Genomic DNA, 23,270 nt, shown 5'->3' on the forward strand with positions numbered 1-23,270 from the left:
GCGAGACAAGGACATTTAGTTTTGTTCCCAAATTGTTCTTCTACAGAGCAATAAATCATACGGGCCAAGACATGACAGCAGGCGTTCTAATGCACTAAATACTGTAATATGGACACGCGCAGTCCCAGCCCTCACCTGAAGATGGCTCTGTTAAGGTAGTCTGCATGTGTGCGGTGGATGGCATCCAGGTCGCTGGCAGTGGCCAGCTTGGCTGTGAACTCGCTCCACGACACCTGCAGGATCTGGTTGGCGATGTATCCCTGAATCACCTTGACGAAATGCTGCATCTCATGTCTGTAGAGCTGCAGCTGACGAAACTGCACCGAGCGGCCCGCACCTTTCACCAGCGCTGACAGGAGCAAGGACAGAGAGCCAGTCAGGAGCGGCTCTCAGAGGACAGAGGATAACCAACATATGCTGCTTTCTGAATTTTAAGTGCAATCATTCTTTTTTTTTTTTTCTGTATCATACAACTGCAAATACATTCTCTCCAACATCTATTATTACACTCAAAAGACAATTTGTGCTCTTTTAACCGGCATTTAGTATTTACTAGAAAATTCACAGTTTTTATATCACCACTCATTACTTGCTGTTATAGTACTTTGGTGTGATTATTTTATGGATATCTTACTTTATCTGTTACTCGTATGTTTTACTCTTGCTATTTTATAATTTCTTCAAATTGTTCTATATATTATTCTAATTGCTGACTGTAATTTAGTTTCTTTATATTTACCTGTTGTCTTTTATTTGTCCTTCTATATGAACTATTTTGTAATGCGGTTTTGAAAAGGGCAACATTAATAAAGTTATAATCTATGTTTTTTTACTTTTATGCTAAAGATAAATACAAATGAGCTAGTACTGAAAGCGATAGTTGGCCTTTTATTAAACATTTCATAGCTGTCAGACATGTTCTTTTATAAAAAATACTTTGATACACCGCTCCATCTAGGTTCGATACTGTCTTTTCCTATTGTAAATATAATTAAAGTGCTCTGTTACACACGACATCTATAGCTCTCTCCGTCCTGGGAGAGGGATCTCTCACTTGAGGTTTTTCTACATTTGTCTATTCCTGGTACTTTTTGCTCCCTCTTCTTGAGGGTTCAGAGCAGAGGATGTCACGGCGCGTTAAGCCCTATGAGACAAATTGTGACTGTGAGTATGGGCTGTACAAATTGACAAAGCTTATTTCATTTGTCATGGAGTCTGTCATGATATTCCCGGCTATAAAGGCCTTTTCCATCACGTATTAAGTATCAGCCACATTGGCTCCATGTTATAATCACTGACGTTTCCATCCTTCTAACAGTTGTTTTTTCCCCAGGAGGAAATGTTTTTGTGGAGTCTGTACACAGGCTTTTGCTGATCAATACTATGTAACCCACTGAAGCGCACGGTTGTACAACAGTCCCACAGCTATGAGATGTGCCTTGTATAAATAAAACATAAAGGAATTGCACCATTCCCCTTTTATGAATATTTCATAAACGGCTGAAGCGCGACAGGAGGAATCTAAACTCTTCATCCTCAGAGGTCCAGAGTCGGAGCTGAGCCTGGATCAACTGCTCCCATCCCCTCACCTGTTCTCTTCAGGTGGAACCAGACATCACGGAGGCTCCACACCATGTGTTTGAGCTGCAGCAGGAACGAGAACAGGCGGTTGTATTTGTTCATGCAGCTGTCCGTGATGATGATGTTCAACGGCCAGTCCACCTGGGAGACAGCACAAAGGGAGAGGGAGAGACAAAGCCGCCGCCAAAGCAAGAGAGAGAAAAAAGTTAGTCAAGGTGTGAAAGCGGTTGAGTGTGAAAGAAGGGAAAGAGAAACAACAGGGGGGGGGAGCAGGTAATGGCAGAGTGACGGATGAGACGATGGGAGGTGTGAAAGGGGAGACGATGATGTAGGAGGTGAGAGGATTGTGAAGGGGAGACGGAGTGGTGAGATGAGGGTGGAAGCGAAGAGGAATTGGGGGAAAAGGAATTATTGGGAGACAAAGACAGGAGCGAAGAAGAGAAGATGGAGATAAAGTGGGTAAAGAACAGTGAGCGAGGGGGAGGGTGACCAACACAGGCAGGAACAAGGACAATATGTGCAGCATTAGCCGCTTTGCATGTCATCCAGGGAACCAAACTCTAATCGATCTGTAAGGTCCAACCATTTAAGAGCTTGATAAGCTCATTTTCCGTACCCAGGGCAGTTAGTCAGAAGACGTCAGGTTGACATATTCAAGCTGCCGCTCGTGCTGAAACAAGCACACACATGCGAGCATGCGCACACTCTGACTCACTGTAAAACACACGGCCTCACCTTGTAGCGCAGCTCCAGGCAGTTGAGGGAGTCAGGGGCGTGCGGGTGAAAGGTCTCCGGGAAGAAGCGAAGGGCGAAGGTGAAGTTGGCGGCCAAAGGCGTGTCCCCGTGCAAGCTGTACTGCAGGGCCTTACTGAGGATGGAGTTCAGGACCAAGGGGGTCAGCAGCTCGCCGGGAGTCTGCCGATTGCCCAGCTGAGGGGTGGGGGGGTGTGGGGGGGAGAGAGACGTCAGTCAGATAAGCACATTCAGTCGCACGAGGATAACTACCCGTACTGGCACACCTGTCGTTTCAAAATGTGCCACCGGTGCATTAGAGTTGGCAGGTTGTCATTGCAAACAAACACCACAGGTTGCTGAATGCGATGATTAGTTCCCTTTTCTGACTGACGGTGTGCTAATCAGTGGAATCAGCTGAAGTCTTTGGCTGGGAAGAAAAGCCTTCTGTTTCCTGGGCCTCCAGAGACACACGTTCAGGAATGTTTCCGTAGACCGGCACCAAGGTGGAGAGAAAACTGCACTTGTTATTTCATGCCAGGAAGCTTGGCCTTGACATGTAGTCTAGAAATCTGGCAGCAACCCACCGTGTGCCGCAAAACAGAGAAACAGAAATCCGACAGATGAAAAGCTCAAAGACACACAGGTGCACATTGTGTTTACACCAGTCAGGCATTGGTACCTTTTCTATATTGTAATATAATGTATGACATTGTTTATTCCGTATGAGAAGGAATAATTGGTTCATCTAAATAAACTGTGGTGGTGTTGCTAATCAGCATTACTGCAATAAAGTTCCTTTTCACACTTCTTTGTTCTGTCCCTACACACGAAAAAAATACAAACTCAGAAATACACTAACTATTAATACGTTTCGGCTTCACTAAAGGCCGAATTATAGTCGGGTTCCACGCACGCATGCACGCAAGACACGCAACACGCCCCTTTCGTGCCCTCTGCGGGCTTGCGTGCGTCCGCCAATTTTTCTAACTACACGACAAAGCGACGCGAGCCTCACGCAGCCCGCAAGGCTTGTGATTGGTCTGCTTACTACATCCCGTCCGGAGTCTAGCTTCCGGTTTCATGCCCCACAATACGCGGAAATCACGGAAGATTTAGAAGAACGAATATGGACCAAATAGAAGAGCACTTTGCAGAAGAGATCCGAAAGTATGACCACTTGTATAACCCGTCACTGACTGGCCGATTTGTCCGCCAGAAATAGGCTAAGAGGAGCCGGAGTGGCTATGTAAATAAACAGTCGACGAAGAAGAAGACGTCTCTTCTTTGTGTGTTTTGTCTTTGAAAAAAAACGTTACTCCGCCTAGGGTTCTGGCGGTGAATTGCGTTGCAACACGCGTAGCACGTTAGAGAAGTATAAACCAAAACGAGTCCGTCGATGCAGCTGCGTGGCCTTCCGCGGTTGCAGTCGCAGGACTATAATTCGGCCTTAAGGCTTAAACCTGCAATGCCTGTTTCCAGCCACTTGGGGCAGCACAACAAATTGTAAACCCTATTTTACATCATAAGGTTTATATGCTTAATGTCTTATTTATACAAAGAGTAGATACTGGTCAAAATAAAAATCTATTTTAGTTCATTTATTTACATCTACCCAACAATAGCATGTCAAGCCTTCACTCTCATTTTGCTCTGTTTTGGTTTCCACTAACAACCCCTTGTAATGTAACTCTACCTTAACTATTTTAGAACATAGGACAAGATGGTGAATATTCCTCATATGTTCGATGATCTTGGCTTGAAGTTAGGTTGCCGAAGCGCTGGCCAAATATATGTATTGTGTTTCTTTCCAATCTTTCTTCAAGAGTGTGGTATTTCATTTTGAGAAAACTATTTCTTAATTTCAAGTTCAGGTATTGTAATCCTATTCCACAAAACCCTTCCCTTGCTCTCACATTGCCCCTGCTCATGTGCAAATTTGTTTAGCTCCTGCTCAAAGCTGTTTGTCTTCACTGAGACATATCTTTGGTTTTGAGAGCTTTTCTCCACGAACCAGCTGCAGCGGGAAAGAACCACTAACACAGGCAGAGAGACTGAACTACAACGGTAAAGTTGCAGGTGGCAAAACGAAAAACCCTGAGACGGAATGCAATTAACTGAAATGTTTCTTCGTGCTGAGGAGAACCGCGGAGTCGGGGGAGATAACTGTGGATTCGTCAGTGACACTTCTCCATCATTATTAGTCATCATTAACAAGAATATACTGGTTAGAGCAGCTCCAAGAACGGCCTTTTTTGAAGAGGTAATTCCACTATAATCACAATACTCATGGGCTCTAGGATCCAGGAAATGACTCTGGTTGTGACTTCCTTTTGAGAACTGTTTGTTTTTGTTGTGTGTACGTCCTCAGGTGTGTTTCACAGGCTAAAAGAAGATAACATTAAATACACACTGTGCTGATCGCTCAAAGACAAAATGGTATTCAAGAGGAAACAAGGACATTTGACATTTCCTGTCCTCTCCTGTAAATTAAGGGGAGGACAGGAAATGAATAGGAGAAATACCACATCTCACCCTATTCTGAATATGCAACAATGACACATCTGAAAGAGCATCACCTTTTCAAAGAGCAGATCACTGAGGGACTGGGCAAACTCGCCGTCCTCCATCAGCAGGAAATGGCGCAGTGCTTCAAAGTGTCTTTCAACTCCCAACTCCACAAAGAAGAAGTCCACCACCGCCTTGTTCACCAAAGACACACTGGATATGGAAGGTGGAGGAGAGAACACCAAAGATAAGGAGATGAAAATGATGCTGACTTGCACATTTGATACAGGGGGTGGGAAAGATAGACATCAGCTCTGTAGGAAGCTCGGGAATATAATGGTGTGTGTGTTTCTACCTTTAAGGATGACCTCCTCTGTCCCATTACTTTAAATTATTCCTGAGCAATTCACATTTCTATAAGAGTGGGATTTAGGGAATGTTCCCTTTCACTGAACAGACAGCCAGGAAGAGTTACAAAAAAGAGATAAAAATCAAATGCAAGACTCCCCTGTGTCATCTAAGCATAGGATAAAAATGTATTAATAAAAATTTAGAGCTATGAATTCCAATGCTAAATATACTGCACGCTCTCTGTGTGCAGAACGGGATGAGAAAGGCTTCTTTTTTTTTTTTAAACACACAAAAGGCTAAACTGCACAGTGTGCAGAAACATTATTGGACTGACAAACTTGTCTGGTGTTCTGAACAGAAAAAGGATCCTACAGTGATGGGATGTAATAAGAATTTAAATTATTCCTGCAGTAAAGAATGTGCACTAAGCTACAGTGTTAGATAAGTTATGTATAAAATCTATAAAATGAGGGTGGCTGGGGGGAGGGGGGCACCTCCATCAAGCCTGCAGTGGAAGCAGCCGCAGAGACAAATGATTCTGTGTAAAAAGGAGAGCCAGTTTTGCCGGACAGATGCTGACGCTGTTGTGTTACACTCCAGAATGTCGACATGCTATCTACAAAATAAACTCAAACACTAGGGCAGTAGGATGCTGGCTCTTATTCAGAGTAAATAGGTAAAACTGGCATAAGGGAGGGTCTTTAGAACAGGTATAAAGCAGAATCTTAGTGTAAAAGGGGCTAAAAACTTTAAATTGATTAGTCCTTAATGTCCCTGACACCCAACAGAGCGTCTCCTGCAGCTGGCTTTCAGTCAGACACTCACTGTGTGATGAGTGGGGTGGTGACAGAGTGTTTTATCAGAACCGGCAGGGACACCATCTCGCTGAGCTGGACTGCAGTGGTGTCTGTCGCTCTGCGGAGAGTGGGCTCCGTAGGAAGGCCCCAGGGGCCCCGGGTTACCTGCTTCAGCAACTGACACTCGGGTGAGGAAGCTGTGTGAGAGAGAGATGACAGATATGTTGCTGAATAAATATCACCCTCACAACAGCAAAAACTCTGATGGTTTAACTACAACAAATAAAAAACGAGTAAACATAGTCAAATAAAAAAAAGAAGAATTTAAGAAATATTTTCGCCAGAAGCGATGATGAAAAAAACAGATGTTTGCAGCATTTATTAGAAGACTTAACTAAACTTGAATCTTATCCATCCTTGGTTAGCCATTTTCTAATGTGACATATTTGCAATTGTTAGAATTTTATTTTTATTTTTAAACCTTTCAGTATTTAGTCTCTTCTTTTATGTGTGAGGATGAATTGCTCTCCACTTACCTTGGATTCCCCCTTAGGGGATGAATTAAGTATTTTAATTGAACTGAATTTAATTCATAAAGCTGCAAACATGAATTGATAAATAGTTTGATAACTTATTAAAAACATTTTTTTAAGATAATATGCCCAAAAGTTGCATTTTCTCAAATGTTGATATCTGTTTTCTTAGTCGTCTGTGACATTTCACACAATATTCAAAGCCCTTACAGGGGTAACGACTTCAGATAAAATAGGAATGTTCAAAAATATTTTCTGTAGATTAGTAATTAATCAAAAACAATCAACCATTCATGTAAAATGAAAGTATGTGTTAGTTACAACCATAAATATAAAGTCTGACCTGAGATTTGAATATAGAAAAAATACAATACAAAATACAAAAAATGTACAATGGATAATATTTAATGCATGCAGATTTAATCTAATAGCATTAGTTTATAAGCAAGTTGTTAGTTATTTTGCCAAACCACTTAATATTTAAAGTAAGACTCCCTAAATAATTAGATTTCCGACTTTGATCAGTGGTGTGGAAGGTGTGTTTTGCTAAGTTGATACGGATTGATTTCACAGAGACCTCAGCATGAATAATAGCTGCATGACTGAACTACAAACGAGTGAAAAAGACAGAAGACCACTTCAACCAACCATGATGCATTCAAACATAAGCCAGACTTAATACCTTTATGAAATATTGCTGCTTTTCATGCGTCCTCGGTGTCTGTTGATGAAGTCAATGTTTACAAGCCTCTAGAAAGGCATCAGGCCTTAACATGTAAATGAGCTTCACTGCTGTGGAGGTGAATCATTTCGATTCCTCTACAATATGACCTCATGTTTTGCTGTTTTGCAGAAGATTATTTCTCATCGAGTTATTTCAGCCTGATCACAGATATTTTTCAAAGAATTCTTTAATAGGATCAGGGCTCTACTTTTTTATTAAACCTGACATAAGCTACAGCCACTTTCATTACTACATTAATGTATTCGGTGAAACCTGAAATAAAGCTTTAAATAAAGTTTCGGTACCAAGATTGTTTTGAAACTTCAGGGAGTGTGACCTTTTTTCAGTTTGACCGATTTGTGTCAAAGACACACCACATTGTCATTTCTGACATCCGACTTCTAAGGTTTATGATTAAGAAATTTCTTTCTACAATGTTATTATTCTATGCTAGTATGAAAGGAAATGATATGGTCTCTCCTTTCAAGCTACACTAAAATCCTGGCTGTTCCTCTACATCACTCAGCATGTATATGTTGTAAGGAAGGAACTATTCATCTCCAGCCACACATATGATTCAACTCACCCATTAGGTTGTAGCAGTCGTCATAGAGGTCCACCTGGTACTGAGCAGACAGAGCTAACAGGTATTCCCGCTCAGACTGTTCTCTTGGGGACAAACCAGAGCCTGCTGGCCAGGACCCCATGCCTTCCACCACCTGCTGACCATGACTCTCCGACTCAGGACCTAAAGAGAGCGAGAGACAGAGACAGTTTTCAGTGACGTCTTAATTATCAGGCATTATTCTTAACACCAAAGGGTCACAGCAGAAAGTTACCATATATGTCTTTCGCAAGTCTTGAAAAATCGTTTGGTTTTTCAGAACATTTAAAGCAGAGGCAGTTGAAAAAAATGTCAGCAGTGCAACTACTGATTACATGCAAATAGCTAAATATGCAATTAGCTGATAGATCAATTAGACCATGAATGGAAAATTAATTGGTGACTATTTCGGTAGTCAATGAAGTCATGAGGCAGAATCATTACAATTATGTGATGTAAGCTTCTATAAACGTGATGATTTTACATCATTATAAACGAAATATATCTGTTAGTTTTTTAATTAAAACTTTAACTGTCATTCTGTACCTTTTGACGTTTTCAATTATAATGATTTATTGATTAATCAGGTAATAATCATCAGATTTATAGACAATGTAAATAAGTATATAAATATACATTTTTATGACAAATATATACAATTAGTCCCATGAAGAATAATGCTCAGTTTATGGACATGGAGTAAATAAGCATTAAGGGGTAACATCTTATATGATCGTGGTCTTACTAAGCATAACTTCAGTGCGAGTGCAAAATGTGCAATATGTATTTTCATTATAAAATACCTTTATTACCTTCATTGTCCTCTGGTTTCTGCTGATTGCTCTTCACCACACATCCAACACCAAGTGAAGAATCTGACGAGTGGCCATAAACACTGCCTGGTAGTGCAGAGGGTTGCAGCTGAGTCCCCAGCACCTTACAACCTATACCCAGCGACGAGTCTGAGGAATGACCGTGGGCACTGCCAGGCATTGGAGGACATTTTGGTTCTTCTCCCGAAACTACACATCCTACACCTAACGTCGAGTCTGAGGAGTGACCGTAAGAACTGCCGGGTAAAGGGGACAACGTAAGTTTGTCCCCTGACACATGACAGCCTGGCTGGAGTGTGCAGTCCGAGACATGCCCGTGTTGACTGAAACGAGGTATTGCTTCAGATACGTTGGAGACCATCTCGCCCACTTTCATATTTGCATCAGAAGAGTGACCGTGGATATTTGCAGTAGGGATCAGTGCAACATTTTCAGAAACATTCTCCCCAACTTTGATATGCGCATCTGAGCTGTGACCATGAACATTAGGGGTGGGCAGAGGGGCAACTATGTTAGAAACCATCTCCCCAACGTTGAAGTGGGTATCCGTGGCATGACCGTGGACATTGGAAGAAGGAAAAACAGCGACAAAGTCCGAGACATTTTCCCCAGCTTTAAAGTGAGAATCAGAAGAGTGACCATGAACGCTGGGGGAAGGTAGAGGAGCATTGACACCTGAAACATGTCCTTGAATCTGAATGTGGGAGTCTGAGGCATGGCCGTGGATGCTGGGAAACGATAGAGGAGCAGTAACCTCGGATACAAACTGCCCGACCTTTATGTTAGCGTCGGAGGAGTGTCCGTGGGTGCTGGATGATGGTTGGGGGGGAACAACATCTGCAGCCAGCTCTCTGGAGACATGAGTGTGAACGTTTGTCAAAGAAATATTTCCATCGCCTTTGTTTTGAGCATCTAAAATTTCGTCTTGAGTGTTTTTCTCAAGGGATATCCCCCGACTCAAGTCAGAAGCACTTGTCACAACTTTGTGGTCACCATTGCCCTGCTCTGGTGTGGTGAAGGGGGCAGTAACTGTCACACCATCTTCTTTCGAAGGCTCAGTAGTTTTTTGTTCATCTTCTTTTTCATCTACTTTCATTTCTAAAATCTCAATTTTAGTGTCCTGTTGTGCCGTAAGGACAACTTCATCCTTCTTGTCACCATGAACATTAGGGGTGGGCAGAGGGGCAACTATGTTAGAAACCATCTCCCCAACGTTGAAGTGGGCATCCGAGGCATGACCGTGGACATTGGAAGAAGGAAAAAGAGCGACAAAGTCTGAGACATTTTCCCCAGCTTTAAAGTGAGAATCAGAAGAGTGACCATGAACGCTGGGGGAAAGTAGAGGAGCATTGACACCTGAAACATGTCCTTGAATCTGAATGTGGGAGTCTGAGGCATGGCCATGGATGTTGGGAAACGATAGAGGAGAAGTGACCTCGGATACAAACTGCCCGACCTTTATGTTAGCGTCAGAGGAGTGTCCATGGGTGCTTGATGATGGTTGGGGGGGAACAACATCTGCAGCCAGTTCAGTAGTTTTTTGTTCATTTTCTTTTTCAGCTACTTTCATTTCTAAAATCTCCATTTTAGTGTCCTGTTCTGCCGTGAGGACACATTCATCCTGCTTGTCATCTGTGGCTGTACCAGTCCTGTCTATTTGCTCTGCTATGGCTTGAGAGGAATAATCATAAACACTGGCTTTAGATGTATTTCGAGGCTCCAACAGGGTATACTGGCCGAGAGGAAAGCTAGATTTGGAAGCTTGACCGAAGAGGCTGACTTTGGGGACATTCTCCATGACTTGGGACATATTCTCACCGATGGGGATGTGAGAGAAAGACGGGTGGCTTTGGATCAAGTCAGGCTGGACTGCGGGTCCCCAGCGAGGCCGGGGCTGAACTGAGGCTTGGCCAGTGATACCCTCGAGTGGACTAAAGGGGGCACTGAAGTCATAGTCAACTAGTTGTGCTGTTGGGCACACTTCAGAAAGGTCAGAGCCGATCTCCTGTAGGGCCACGTCCACTTGTCGACTGTCAGGATTAGGTGATTTGGGGAGGAAATCCTTGATATCGATCTCTTCAGAGATGAGGGCAGGGTCAGCTGTGAGGTGGGTGATGGGTGATGATGATGGGTCGGGTGGGGGTGAAGGTACAGTGTCAGATTCTTGGGTCTCAACACGCTGCTGCTCTGACAGCTCCTGACAGGAAGATAACCGTTAAGAAATGATATACACTTGAGGATGTGAATAGTAAATAGAAAAGAAAGACAACTAGGAGTCAATGTTCAAGAAACAATGTGTTGTTATACCTGTTGTTGTACAGAATGTTCTGTTGAGGAAATAGGAGGCAGAACTTCCACAGGAGGTCCCTCCTGTCCTAAAGGATATTTCTCTACTAATGCCTGGAAGTCACAAGAGCTCTGGTTAAAACCACCTCACTTACTCTTCAGTCATTTTCCTCTGTGTGTGTTCTCTTATGATAATTTATCACAAACCTCAGTGTGCTCTCTGTCGTGAATAAAGAACTGAGCTCGTGCTTCGTCAAGTCTCATTCGCTGAACCCTCCACACGGCTCGTCTCTCTCTGCGGGCAGCTTCCTCTGACAGATGGCTGTACTGAGCAATCAGCTCCTTCCTGTGATTTGACAGACACACAAGAAAGACACAAATACAAGTACATTTTTATAATTTGGCACTTATTCAAAGCAACTCACCGCTTATGCATGTCTATGAAAGTGTTATACACATTGGAGACTGGACCAATAGCTATAGAGCATCAAATGAGCAGTTATTCATAAATGGGATCGTCCTCCTTGTTCTCCCTGCTAGGTCATTCAGTCATGAGGTAGCTTTGCTCTTGTTAGAGAACACAGATGATCCTTTATCATATTATGTATTCAATTTTTGCCAACAAGTGTGATTGTCCATAATATCCCATAAATCAAATCTATTATTTGAAAATAGTGAATAATTCAATGTTAAATCTAAGAGAACCTTAAAAAAATAGTGCACAGCAGACACTCACGGAGTAACATTCACTTTCATTTTATTAACCTATTCATTTTTCCATTGCATTTGTTTTTGTCGTATACTCTGTACGGATTGGAAAGGGATGGAGGTAGATGTACCTGGTGTGTTTTTGTTTACCTTATTCTCTATGCTGATATGTCTTTAATGAAACAAAATTGAAAAATACAAATTGGAGTAACCCGTGTGTTTCCTACTTGATTTAACCATGCTGGCCTGCCATATGTCGCTGTGTGAATATGTGCTCTCGGGGTCTGTGATGCTCTGAATTCTGCTTTGAGCATTTCCCCATATATAATTAACCAGTAAAGGCCTGTCAACTATGAAATGTACTTATTTGACAAAAGCTTTATATTAGAACAAACACTGGATTTTGAGTCTTTATTTATGGAGTTGTGGTAACTGGCTGGACAAAAAGATGAAAACATATACATGTCTTTGCTTCAGCCTTGCTAAACTCTGATCTTATAGCCATCGAATGGAAAGCCCCACACATGGTGTTCGCATAACAGGCCTTGATAACATTCGCTCGTTCTACGGCGCCATAGTAATCCCAACAGTGTGGAAATTTGGAACAGTTCCAGCCAATGAAACATCCCACAAAGATAGAAATTCTTTCTCATCGTATTAGTTAATATACTCTAGATAAAATCAAATCTTAATAGAGATTAATCAATCATCCATAATGCATTAACATCCCTCTAGTCGAGGCTGTAAAAGACCTGGCTGTCTGCTCCAGTTGCTCCTCCAGGGCTTGTAGTCTCTTCTCTCTGTCCCTCAGCTCTCTGGCAAAGCTGAAATCATCCTCCTCCTGCTTCTTCTTGGCTGCACTCCGCCACTAGTGCCAAACACAAACAAACAAATTTAAACTCCTTCAAGCTTCTGAAAACAAGGCCACAAATGCTGCAGCTGCAAAATATCATTCCCAATTTTTTGTTCATGTTGTTTACTTCTCCAGATATATTTTTTCACCATCTTACATTCTCATGTATTTCTCTTGTAAACAGGAAGACGAATCTATTCGTACTTATTGGTAGTTAAATACTTTAAATCCCTTCCAATGTCTGACAGATGTGCCCTTTTCCTTTCATGTATTTATTATGATCTTTTTCTTATTATCATTATTGTCTTTATCTATTAATATTGATTACCTGTGATTTGCTGTTCTGTGTTAAGTTCTCCCTCAGATTGTTGTCATCACTTTGTTTTTGTATTTGTTTTATTTTACAGAAATATGTCTATTTATGTTGACATTTTACGAAAAACATATTTTTTAAATTCAAGCTCTATACATTTGGTTGTATTTGTGTCATGAGGCTTTGGTCAAGACTTTGACATTGCCAGTTTTTCAATAACAATCACCCCTCAATGGGTATTGACATATCAGACGATCTCTAGTAAACACATACACAGCACAAACTTGTAAAACAAGCGTTACTACCTCTTGCTCTTGCTCCAGTTGCTGCTTACACTCCTCAAAACGCTCCCTCTTCTTGGCCTCTTCAGCCAGACGTTGTGACACTTGACGTCCTACATGAGGAAAGAAAGATGACAGTGGGCATCTTAACCCCCACATCCACCCACCTTCTAAGCTTTGTATAAACCTTTCAAGGACTATCCTCACTCATTTCCCTCAAAGACGTCATAATTTGAGACGTGGATCAAGGATAATTACACTAAGAAAAAAGACTACTCAAAATATCAAATAATGAGAACTAGCAGGATTTATAGACGGTCTCAAACAACAATTAAAAATAATCTTGAATGTATGAACACTTCTCAATTGCTAAACATCTTCTGATGATGTGAGGAGTTTGCTAAATTGTGTGAGCACTGATTAGATTCTGTAGAATTGGAAGCCGCTCAAAGCTTTCCTCACTTCAGTTGCTTCGGTGCATCTCATCTGATTTCCTAAGAGGAATGAATGAAGTTGAAGAAAGCTTGTGGTCAGGAGTCAACAAGCGAATTGGATTTATACTACATTTGTGAAAGGTATCCTCAGCGGGGTGGGTGTGTGCATGATGTACGGCAACAAAATTATATAAAAGTGTGTGTGTGTGTGTGCAAAACTAACCACGGATGCTTTCCAGAGTTTTGGCAGTTGACGCTCTGACCTGATTGATCAGCTCTTGGCGTGCTTGCTCTGTACGCAGGGCCTTATAATAGACAGAGAAGAAATCATCATTAACAAAGATACATCCACCTGCCCTGTGGCTCACCTCTTCTACTCTACCTCAGCCAGTCCACACAGCGAGTAACACTCACTATACGGGCCATACAAACCAGACTGTTACACTAAATCATGCAGCGTGCAAGCCCCAGACTTCAGCTGAATCATTTTAATGACTTGCTGCTGAAATCTTCGGTGCTTTAGGGGTAATGTCACAATCATGAATCATGTTATGTAAAGAAATGAACTCCTTTCTCTCTCTCTCTATCATCAATAATACTTGTGTAAGACTTGTATTACTGCAGGTTTGCCTTTCTTCCCAGAGGTCCCTTGATTTTCGGAAATCTAATAAGTCAGCTAGCAGATACATAGTGGCATCTATTTATCTAGCCGCAGCAACAACCTTATTCTTAACCCTAACAAAACTAAAAGGCTGATACTGGACTTCAGGAGATTAAGACAAAACAGCCATCAACCTATCAACATCGATAGGGAGAGAGAGGAGGCAGTTCAGTGCTATAAATATCTGGGGTCTGAATCAGACAGGATCTGACGTGGTCAATCAGCACAACTGCAGTGACCAACTAGAATTACCGCACAGCTGTTGTAGGCCTCCGCCATCCAGTCCAGTTCCTGTTAAAATATTTCTACATACTTTTTATGTATGGTGACAACTGATCACAAGTTTAAGAAATTCCTTTCAGAAGTCTTGAGATATCAAATTTAAGAGGCCAAAAACAAGCTTTCTTAAGTCACGGTGACCTTGAACTTTGACCACTGAAATCGAATCAGTTTACCATTGAGTTCAAGAGAATTGTTCTAGATGTAATGAAATTCCCTAAAGGCAGTCCTAATATGTAACATTCACAGTAACATGAGGTCACTGAGATGTTGAACTTTGACCTCCAGGTTACCAAAATCGAATCAGTTCATATTTGGGTCCAAGTGAAATTTTGTAGCAGATTTGGAGACATTCCCTCAAGCTGATCTGAAGATATCAAGGCCAAGAGAAACATAAACATACTTTATGAGGCCAACATGAACTTTGACCTTCGGCTACCCAGATGAAATCCAAGCTCAAGTGAATGTTTGTGCCAAATGTGAAAGAATTCCCTCAAAGTGCTTTGGAGATATTTCATTCACAAGGCAAAAAATATGCTTTGTGCTGTAACAGGGACCTTGACCTTTGACCCTTGACCACCAAATTCTATTCAGATTTTCACTGAGTCCAAGTGAATGTTTCTACCAGATGTGATCAAATTCCCTTTGGGCATTCCTGATATACTGTGTTCAAAACAACTCAATCACCTTTCGACCTTTGACCACCAACATGTAATCATCTTTGAGTCAAAGCAAAATATGATGACATTCCTTCAAGCTCACTTAAGAGATCACATTAAAGAAAAACATAAAAATACTTTGTGAGGCCACCGTGACCTTTGGCTGCAAAAATCAAGTTATTCCTTGACGCCAAGTGAATTTTTTAATGCGTCTTTTGTTAATTTGATCAAAAGCCTTTTCAAACAAGCAACAATATTAACATAAGTTTATCATGCACAGATGAAATTAATTAAATACATGACAGAAATATTAGCTTGCGTGGAAGAATGTGTGTCTTAGTACCTGCTCCTCCCTGCTGATGGCGCTGTGCTTGGCAATCCTCTCCATGCGTCCGCGGTACACAGCGCAGTCCTTCTCAATGTCCTCCACCTCCTGAAGGGAGAAGGTGACAGCAATGCGAGGCACCGGCAGCTCCGACCAGCAGATGTAGTGCTGTGGACACAAAGGGAAAAAAGTTGGTATAAAGTATAAAAAAGCCTCAGTGATTTACAGTGATTGTAGTATGTAAACACTTTGTAATTACCTTATTTTGAGTGTTAAAAGGTACATAAAATATAATGGCATTACAGAGTATAGACAAACACTGTGTGTTTTCGTTAATAACAAGCAAACAATTATAAACCTATGGTGGAAAAAAGTAAAAAAATTCCATTAAATATTCATAGTACTGGTGTTATAAGTAAGGAAATCCTTCAATTCAATTAGTGGTCCTGGTTGCTTCACATCAGTTCAGAAGGAATTGTTGAACATTCTTCCAACAGAACAGTTTCTTTTCAGTAATTTTTATGTCTGGTGTGAACGACTCCACAGCATCTCTACTGGTTCATGGTCTGGGCCATTCAAACAGGGGGATTCTCTTTGCTTGAACTCTTTCTGTAGGTAGTTTGATTCAATGTTTAGGTGTTTTTTGTTGCTCAGGTCGCGCACTTTAGACTAACTGTTTAAACATCAAATAGGGTACGTCTGAAGGTCTACTCTTGGATTTATCCTTGAGTTTCACCTGTAGTGATTGTGTTGTTGTCAGTGGGAGAAAAACAAGCCTCTAAAAAAGGCAAAATCCATCAGAGCCATTCACAAACATTGGATATAGTCAATACAATGATTTGGAAAGTCCTTCAAAAATGAAAGAAACTAGTGGTGTACTCAAGTAAACATCTTTGACTATCTGTGCCTTTACTTTTGCACATCTGTAGAGGTCTGATATAAAAGGTGACCTGTCCAAAGGTCTTAAACACATTTTGATGTAAATAGCGGTAAAGAAAAACTAAAATTCCCCTTTTGATCTTAAACCACACACTGAAATTAGGAGCTTTATGTATCAAAATTTCAGAGTGGAAAAAGCAGGCTGACATGATTTGAGAGTGCAATTGAGTAAATACTTCCTCTTATGCAGAGAATGTCAAGTGATTGGACCTTCAATTGGGTCAGGACAGGATTTATGCAGACATAAAGTGTTTGGATTCCAGAAGAAACATTTTTATCTGAATAACGCCGCCATCTAAACTGCTTTTTCTTATTACCTTAACCTGAGTAAAGTCATAGTCAGATCAAATTAAGACAGGTGGATTAATATTAAATACAATCTATAGACATGTTTACATAATTATGTTAAGACGTTCCATTGGAGTTTTCACAGCATTTTGCTACAACGACATACAGCAGTTACCAACTGCTTGACGACACAGGTCCTTGGTTTGGGTGCAAACAAGATGGAAAAATAACGAGTTGAAGCTTCTGCAAATTTAGAAAGAAAATAATTTATGGTAGTCACGTGCATTTAACCATTTCAGGCTTGGATTTAAGAATTCTGGCGGGAATTTCCGCACATATGATGTATTGTTGGAATGAGTCATAATCAGACTCTGCTCTGTAACATGTAAACATGTAATATTCTATAAGCAATGCTATTGGTAATGGCAACTGCACCATTGGTAACAGTTTTTGAAATGATTAAAATGAATGGTAAATAATACCATAATACATAGGATTAATAAACTGTTAAGCCTACAAGAAATTATTAATGGTTGCATAACATGCATAAAAATAAAATGGAAAATCCGACAATCCTGCAGCTCAGATCACGGTGATGAGTAATTACAGTCGACTAGATGGGTTGAGAAACAAGAGTAAAAGCTTTTTCAATATGAGGAAACCTTTTTCGCTGATTGTGTGAGAAAAAATAATATCAACATGACTCACTGTAACCCTGTGTATCATTTAATTATGTTTTATTGGGTATATAAAAAAGGTAAATCACCTTGAATGAAATATTTTATTCTTTTTATTAAGACTATTTAAATTATTTTGATCTTTACTAGATTACTTAAGTGCTCTGTATTCATGAGTTGTTTTGCATGTAGAATAAATATTCAATTTTAGCTGAATAGATATGTATAAAATATCAGTAGTCAAAGGAAGCGGTTTATTATACAATAGAAAGCACATTAGTGGCCACCTCCTCAATTCACATATTTCATTCCATAATCTTAAATGCAGCTATCCTGCAGTTTCTCTCAGAATGACAGACCCCAGCAATCATGGAAATTGGCATAGAGAGAAAGAAGTAATTACAGAATGGCAAATGGATAGGAGCACAGGCCCTGCTGCTCGGGTCAGGTAGGTCAGGTCATAGAGCACAGTATGTGCTGGTGAATCAGCAGGTAATACACACTGAAGTAAGAAAATTGAACACAATTAAATAACGTAAAAACTTCAACGCTTCACTGAAGCTTTTCAATTGTTAAGTTTACTACCATTGTGCCAAGTGAGGGTCCATCTCTATACAATTGTAACTTTAACACTCAAAACTCTTTTTTTAACTGTACTACATTTAACTACTTTTTTTGAATGACAGGGTGACTCATACTGATACTCAATATTAAGTAGCATAATCATACAGACAATTCTGATCAATGCAACTGATTGAAAGAAAATAATCTAGATATGAAACAATAAGTCCAGTAAACAATTTGTAAACTGGCAGAAAAATCCAAATCAACTTTTTGATCATTTCATAGCTCCAAAGAGTGACCCAATTGGCACATGCGACCAAAAATCTGTGAAGGGCAACATAAAATGTTCCTTGGTTGCTGGTGTGCCAAACATATACCTCCTCTGTCTCTGTGTAATTTACCGAGTCGTGTCGGACCCCACAGGCCTTGGGCTGGCCACGCCCCCACTCACACACAGGGACACCGAAGCAGAGATAAGAGGCAGTGATCAAGGTGGTAAATGTCAAACAGTGGTGACGAAAAGTGTGAATACAGTGTTTCCACGACTGCCCACCAACACAAAACGAATAGTGCCACTGCTTCAGGATAAGAGCAGAAGAAGCATGTGCTCCCTCCCCAACCCGGCTGACCTGCACTCAGTTTACACTTTAACAATAAGCACAACTTATTGGGCCCTGAACAGTCCTGAAGTTTACTTTATCAGTTTATGAAACACACATTTTTCTTTGGAGTCCAACAGTTTGCACGCACAGCAAGGATCCAGATTCATGATCCAACACCAACATGTTTTATTTAGTTGGGTTGGCTGTGGCGTCGTACAATGAAATATCCTGAACTGAAAGAATGACGCATTGCAATTGTGAGTCAATGTAAAAGTTATTTTCTTGATCAAATTATTATTCAATTAGTCTACAAAATAAAAATTCTAAATCAAAATAGCTATTAGGGACCTCCCTAATAAAATAAAAAACGGTGGTCCTATGTTTTTAAAGGCCATCTTCAAATGAACAACAAAGGTCCACATTGACAGAAAGCAGAACAGAGTTCAAATGTCTGCAGTGAATAATGGAAAAACCTCTACATCAATACAAAAAGCAATTGAATCACAATACTCATGAAGGTACATTGTACATGGATAATGTTTTGCACTTTCCACCCATGTGTCAGTATTGATAATTTGTCTCAACCCTCGCAGGCACTCAGGATTTCAAAATAGGTCCAATTATTGTCACGGTAGGTTGATAATTTGTGGAGTAGTTGTGGATCTGCTTTGTCACAGCAAATCTGTGCAAAGTCTTATATTAAATACCGATAAAGGTAAAAAAAAACACAACTAATTTACAGTGAATATAAAAATTATAATTAAGGATATATTTGCCTCATCTTTCTGTATAAATGTTCAAAACCAACCTGTGGGCAGCAGATCTTCAGGAGGTTGATGGTTTTTCCGCAGACGTACACATCATTGGCGATGTGTTTGAGGAAGATGGGAACACAATCCTCCACATCCTTAGAGATCAGAGTGTAGCCTTGGATCCAGAAGTTTTTGTCTGCAGAATTGTAAAGAGGCCTGTTACACGATGTTCTAGAAATTAGACCAAAGCTTTTTGTTGGCCCGTAACGCCTCTGATAACAGTACAACTCTCACACAACTGAGGTACAGAGAGTAATAGCAGTGGCGTAATAGCCAGGAGCCTGCGCTGGGCCCAAAAAACTTTCCCTTATTAGTATGACTTACGGGCCATGGCAAAACTCTGGCTGCTTGAATTAACACTTGGAAATTGTTAGTGCTTAGCTCAGTGATCCTAAGCAAAAAGCATAAGAGAACATGAATGCACTGAGCTTCCCGAGCTCTTTACAGAAAGCCTGCGGCTTGCCAAGAAAGCTTAGCCGCTGATTGCCTCCCTGGCCGACGGACTTCGAGCAGAACAATGACATTTGTGTGTCCTCCAAAAAGAAGGCGCGAGAAGTGCAGAGGTTCACTGCAGGAGTTGATGAGCTGTAACCGATGAGCAAATGAACCTCTTAGCCAGACGCAGCCGAGGTGACGGTCTGACCTTCAATGGGGTGTTGCATGACATACAGTATTTGGACAGGCTATACTGATTCATATAAAACAATATTTATTGACTACTGTCAAAATGACGCAATCACTGTGTGTACTGTTTGGGGAACACAGTTTAAACAAAATTAGTATATACTCGTAAAAAATTCACTAATATGAGGTTGCAGCTCAAATATATTTTCATCAATTAATCTGAAATTTACTTCCTCTATGCATTGTTTTGTCATTTTCAGTATTGGTTTGTCGGTCCAACACTGTAAATGTGTTGGATATTCAAAAATAAATAAATAAAATGGATATTCATTTAAAATAAGACTATACTATGACATGAATAATAATTTTTAGTTAAAGTATTAGTTTTGTGTCAAATTGCTGTTGGTTAATGCAATAAAAAGTCAATTAAAAAGGAAAAAATCATATCAGCAACTATCTTGATGAGTAAAATGTGTAAATAATAACTAGACCTATATTATTAATCTTGTTGAATTGTGCTCTTACATTATCCAAAGTGTTTCAAACGATGTCCAAAGCCAGAGAAATCTCCAGTTTAATTCAAAACATTACATTTTGATATCCTTTTAATCGGGTCATATCCATTTTTCCAGTGGCTTTTTCTGTCTCTGCTATAACTTCTGGGGCAAATGATGTTAACTGAAGGCAAAACACACTGCTACCCAGTTAGCCTGTCGTCTGTTTTTGCTCTTCCACAAATATTTGTCCCTCTTAATAGATCACGGATCCTCATTGCCCTTTGCCGCACATTCTGTCGCCGAAGCTCTTCCAGTAAAGAGCAAATGTGGAACAAAGCGTCCCCAAGAAGATAAAAGGACAAGAAATAGTGAAGACAACGACTCCCATTATACCACATGCTTCACAATGACATTGTCTTTTGTTATTATTTTGATTAATAGACTTGTGATATAAATCTGGAGATACAAGAGGCTGGAAACAACAAAGTTATCTACGTGTATTTAATAAGGGGCTTTCTGCAGAAAGGATCAACACAGGGAAACCACAAGGATCTCAGAGTGAGGATGCAGAACGGTCAAAAACACAGGTCTTACATAGGAGGATTTAGGGCTGTCCCTCTGAGCCAATCTAGACAGGTTCCATGGTGGGGTAAGGAGAGGAATCTAAACATTAGCAGCTGATTCACATGTGTTTCCTTAGGTGATAAGAAGACATACCACTACTTCCTTTGATGGGTAATTAAGTCACAAATGGTCTCAACGTATTCACGTCATAAACAGTTCCCACCATAAAACAGCTCAACTCATTTGGTGTATGTAAATACAAGTCATAAAAGTCTTCTACAAGGCTGCAGAAACTTACTATCCAAATACAAAATAGTTTGTCAACCATGTTTAGTTAATTTTTCTACTACAACCTCTAACGGCCTAAGTTATATAAGCTGCTTTCAGACATGCACTGAACTCCAGATCCTCTGGATTTTCTCCAGACGAGGTGCATGTGCGAACGCAATGTCTGAGTTGAACAGAATTCGATGTGTGAATACAGGAGGGGATCCCCCGCTGGTTTCACCATGAACGAGTGGGGGGAGCTGATGGCATTTTTAACGCACGACAGACGCAAAAATGGAAATAATATGTCACTTCCTGCCCCTGTCTGCTGCACCTGGCTGCACCCGGCTGCTCCACCTCTCACCTGAATAACGTGGGGTATTTGTTGCTGTTGTGAACGTGTCTGTGCAGTGAACCTCCCGCTGCGTTGTGCATGTATAAAAGGCAAACTGTGGTTTAACTCAGTGACCAATTCTCAGAATTTTACTCGCATGTCACATCTAAAAATGGCTAGATTATACGTTTTATTAGTTTCGGACCATTAGATAGACAAAACATGGGATTTGGGGTTGAGTTTTTATCTGATTTTTTTTAAAACAAATTATAAATCTCTAAAAATAACAAATAAATAATCAGCAATTTAACTGGCAATATAAATAATGGTTAGTTGCAGTCCTAATTGTAACACTCAATAAAGTTTGAATGCGTCTTCATATGAAACAGTTAATATTAAAATCTAGTCTTGGTAATGAAAACGATTGAAGACATGTAACGGGACATGGCATTGAAGAGCAGCGTGACCAAGGCAACAGAAGCAGTTCAGTTCCTGCAGAGTGCAGATGGGTGTGTCTTTATCTGCCTGTAAGCCTCATCACCTCCTGTCTCCAATTCACTCTCCTGCGCTCCTTAAGGATTCGAGTCATTAATTGGACTAAAAATATATTCAGCCAGATTAGATTTGTCAAGGGCAATTACAAAAGAGAAGATGTAAGAACGAAAGAAAAAACTAATTTATGTTGTAAAATGTTTTGTTTTACCCAGCATGGTGTGCCAACTGAGGAGAATAAAGGAAGAGCATTCATTTGTGTTTGTCCCTGTGGCTTACTGAGCGGAGATGGCTCTGGTCCCCACAGCTGTGGTCGCTGATTCTGTTTCCCACTGATTATCATCCAATAACTTCATGACGTCCTTTATAGACACAAGGACAAATCCAACTAGGCAATAAAGTCTGTAATGAAATCTATTTTTTTTTCCTGCTAGACAATCTGTCTGCGAGGCCTCTCATTTTCAGAACCTGCTGACTGAAGCCAGAGTGTTTATTGGGACAGCGTGTGTGTGTCAACTCACCTCTGGAGCTGAGGTACTCCTCGTTGACCTGGATCATGAATTCGCCATGAACATCCCGGAACACGCCACTATACACCCAGTCATACACAAACCTGAGTGAAGCACAGTAAAAACAGTCACACACCATCCTGACAAGTCTGTAGAAAACAGATCAATACAGCAAGTTCCACTAATCAGTGAAGTAAAGTCATGTTCTTTGGTTATAATAGGGAGCAAGGTCATTATTGGGTCATATATTTGGTTTTAAGGACATGTTTGTAAGAGGAGCTCAGTGACTGACCTTGTGTAGGGTTCACAGCAGCTCTTCAGCAGCGACAGCAGGACCGGATAGTTCTCGTTGCCGCAGTTATGCTGTGCTTCATTGTACAGGTAGGACAGCAGTTTAACACCCTGAGGAGAGCCACATGGCACAGAGCTGACACCCCATCTGATAGGCTAAACACAGCCATGATGGATGACATATTGCAGTTTGCAGATAAAAGAGCACTCACTGCAGGGAAGGAAGCCTGGCCCACACCCAAAGGCCCGTCAACACAGCACAGCTCTGACAGGTACCTTGAATTAAAAGAAAGCAGAGATCAGATGATATTTGCATCAAGGTCCTTACTGTCTGGACACGACTGTACG

At 40.7% G+C, this 23,270-nt stretch overlaps 1 protein-coding gene across 1 annotated transcript in view; it reads right to left on the minus strand.

The window, feature by feature from the left end:
- tubgcp6 (tubulin, gamma complex associated protein 6) overlaps window positions 1-23,270 on the minus strand; it is a 30,773-nt gene that overhangs the window by 2,715 nt on the left and 4,788 nt on the right. Inside the window, exons 7-23 of the mRNA XM_053427024.1 lie at window positions 23,135-23,198; window positions 22,924-23,033; window positions 22,644-22,735; window positions 19,341-19,480; window positions 15,481-15,630; window positions 13,762-13,843; window positions 13,129-13,217; window positions 12,410-12,525; window positions 11,157-11,295; window positions 10,971-11,063; window positions 8,643-10,860; window positions 7,813-7,974; window positions 5,998-6,166; window positions 4,893-5,034; window positions 2,317-2,511; window positions 1,590-1,722; window positions 136-349 (exon numbers count right to left, since the gene is read on the minus strand). Of these exons, the coding sequence (XP_053282999.1) occupies window positions 136-349; window positions 1,590-1,722; window positions 2,317-2,511; window positions 4,893-5,034; window positions 5,998-6,166; window positions 7,813-7,974; window positions 8,643-10,860; window positions 10,971-11,063; window positions 11,157-11,295; window positions 12,410-12,525; window positions 13,129-13,217; window positions 13,762-13,843; window positions 15,481-15,630; window positions 19,341-19,480; window positions 22,644-22,735; window positions 22,924-23,033; window positions 23,135-23,198 (4,308 nt within the window). The remainder of the gene's footprint in view (window positions 1-135; window positions 350-1,589; window positions 1,723-2,316; window positions 2,512-4,892; window positions 5,035-5,997; window positions 6,167-7,812; window positions 7,975-8,642; window positions 10,861-10,970; window positions 11,064-11,156; window positions 11,296-12,409; window positions 12,526-13,128; window positions 13,218-13,761; window positions 13,844-15,480; window positions 15,631-19,340; window positions 19,481-22,643; window positions 22,736-22,923; window positions 23,034-23,134; window positions 23,199-23,270) is intronic.

Source organism: Pleuronectes platessa, chromosome 7, assembly GCF_947347685.1.
Source record: "Pleuronectes platessa chromosome 7, fPlePla1.1, whole genome shotgun sequence".
In the NCBI taxonomy this organism is placed as follows: domain Eukaryota; kingdom Metazoa; phylum Chordata; class Actinopteri; order Pleuronectiformes; family Pleuronectidae; genus Pleuronectes; species Pleuronectes platessa.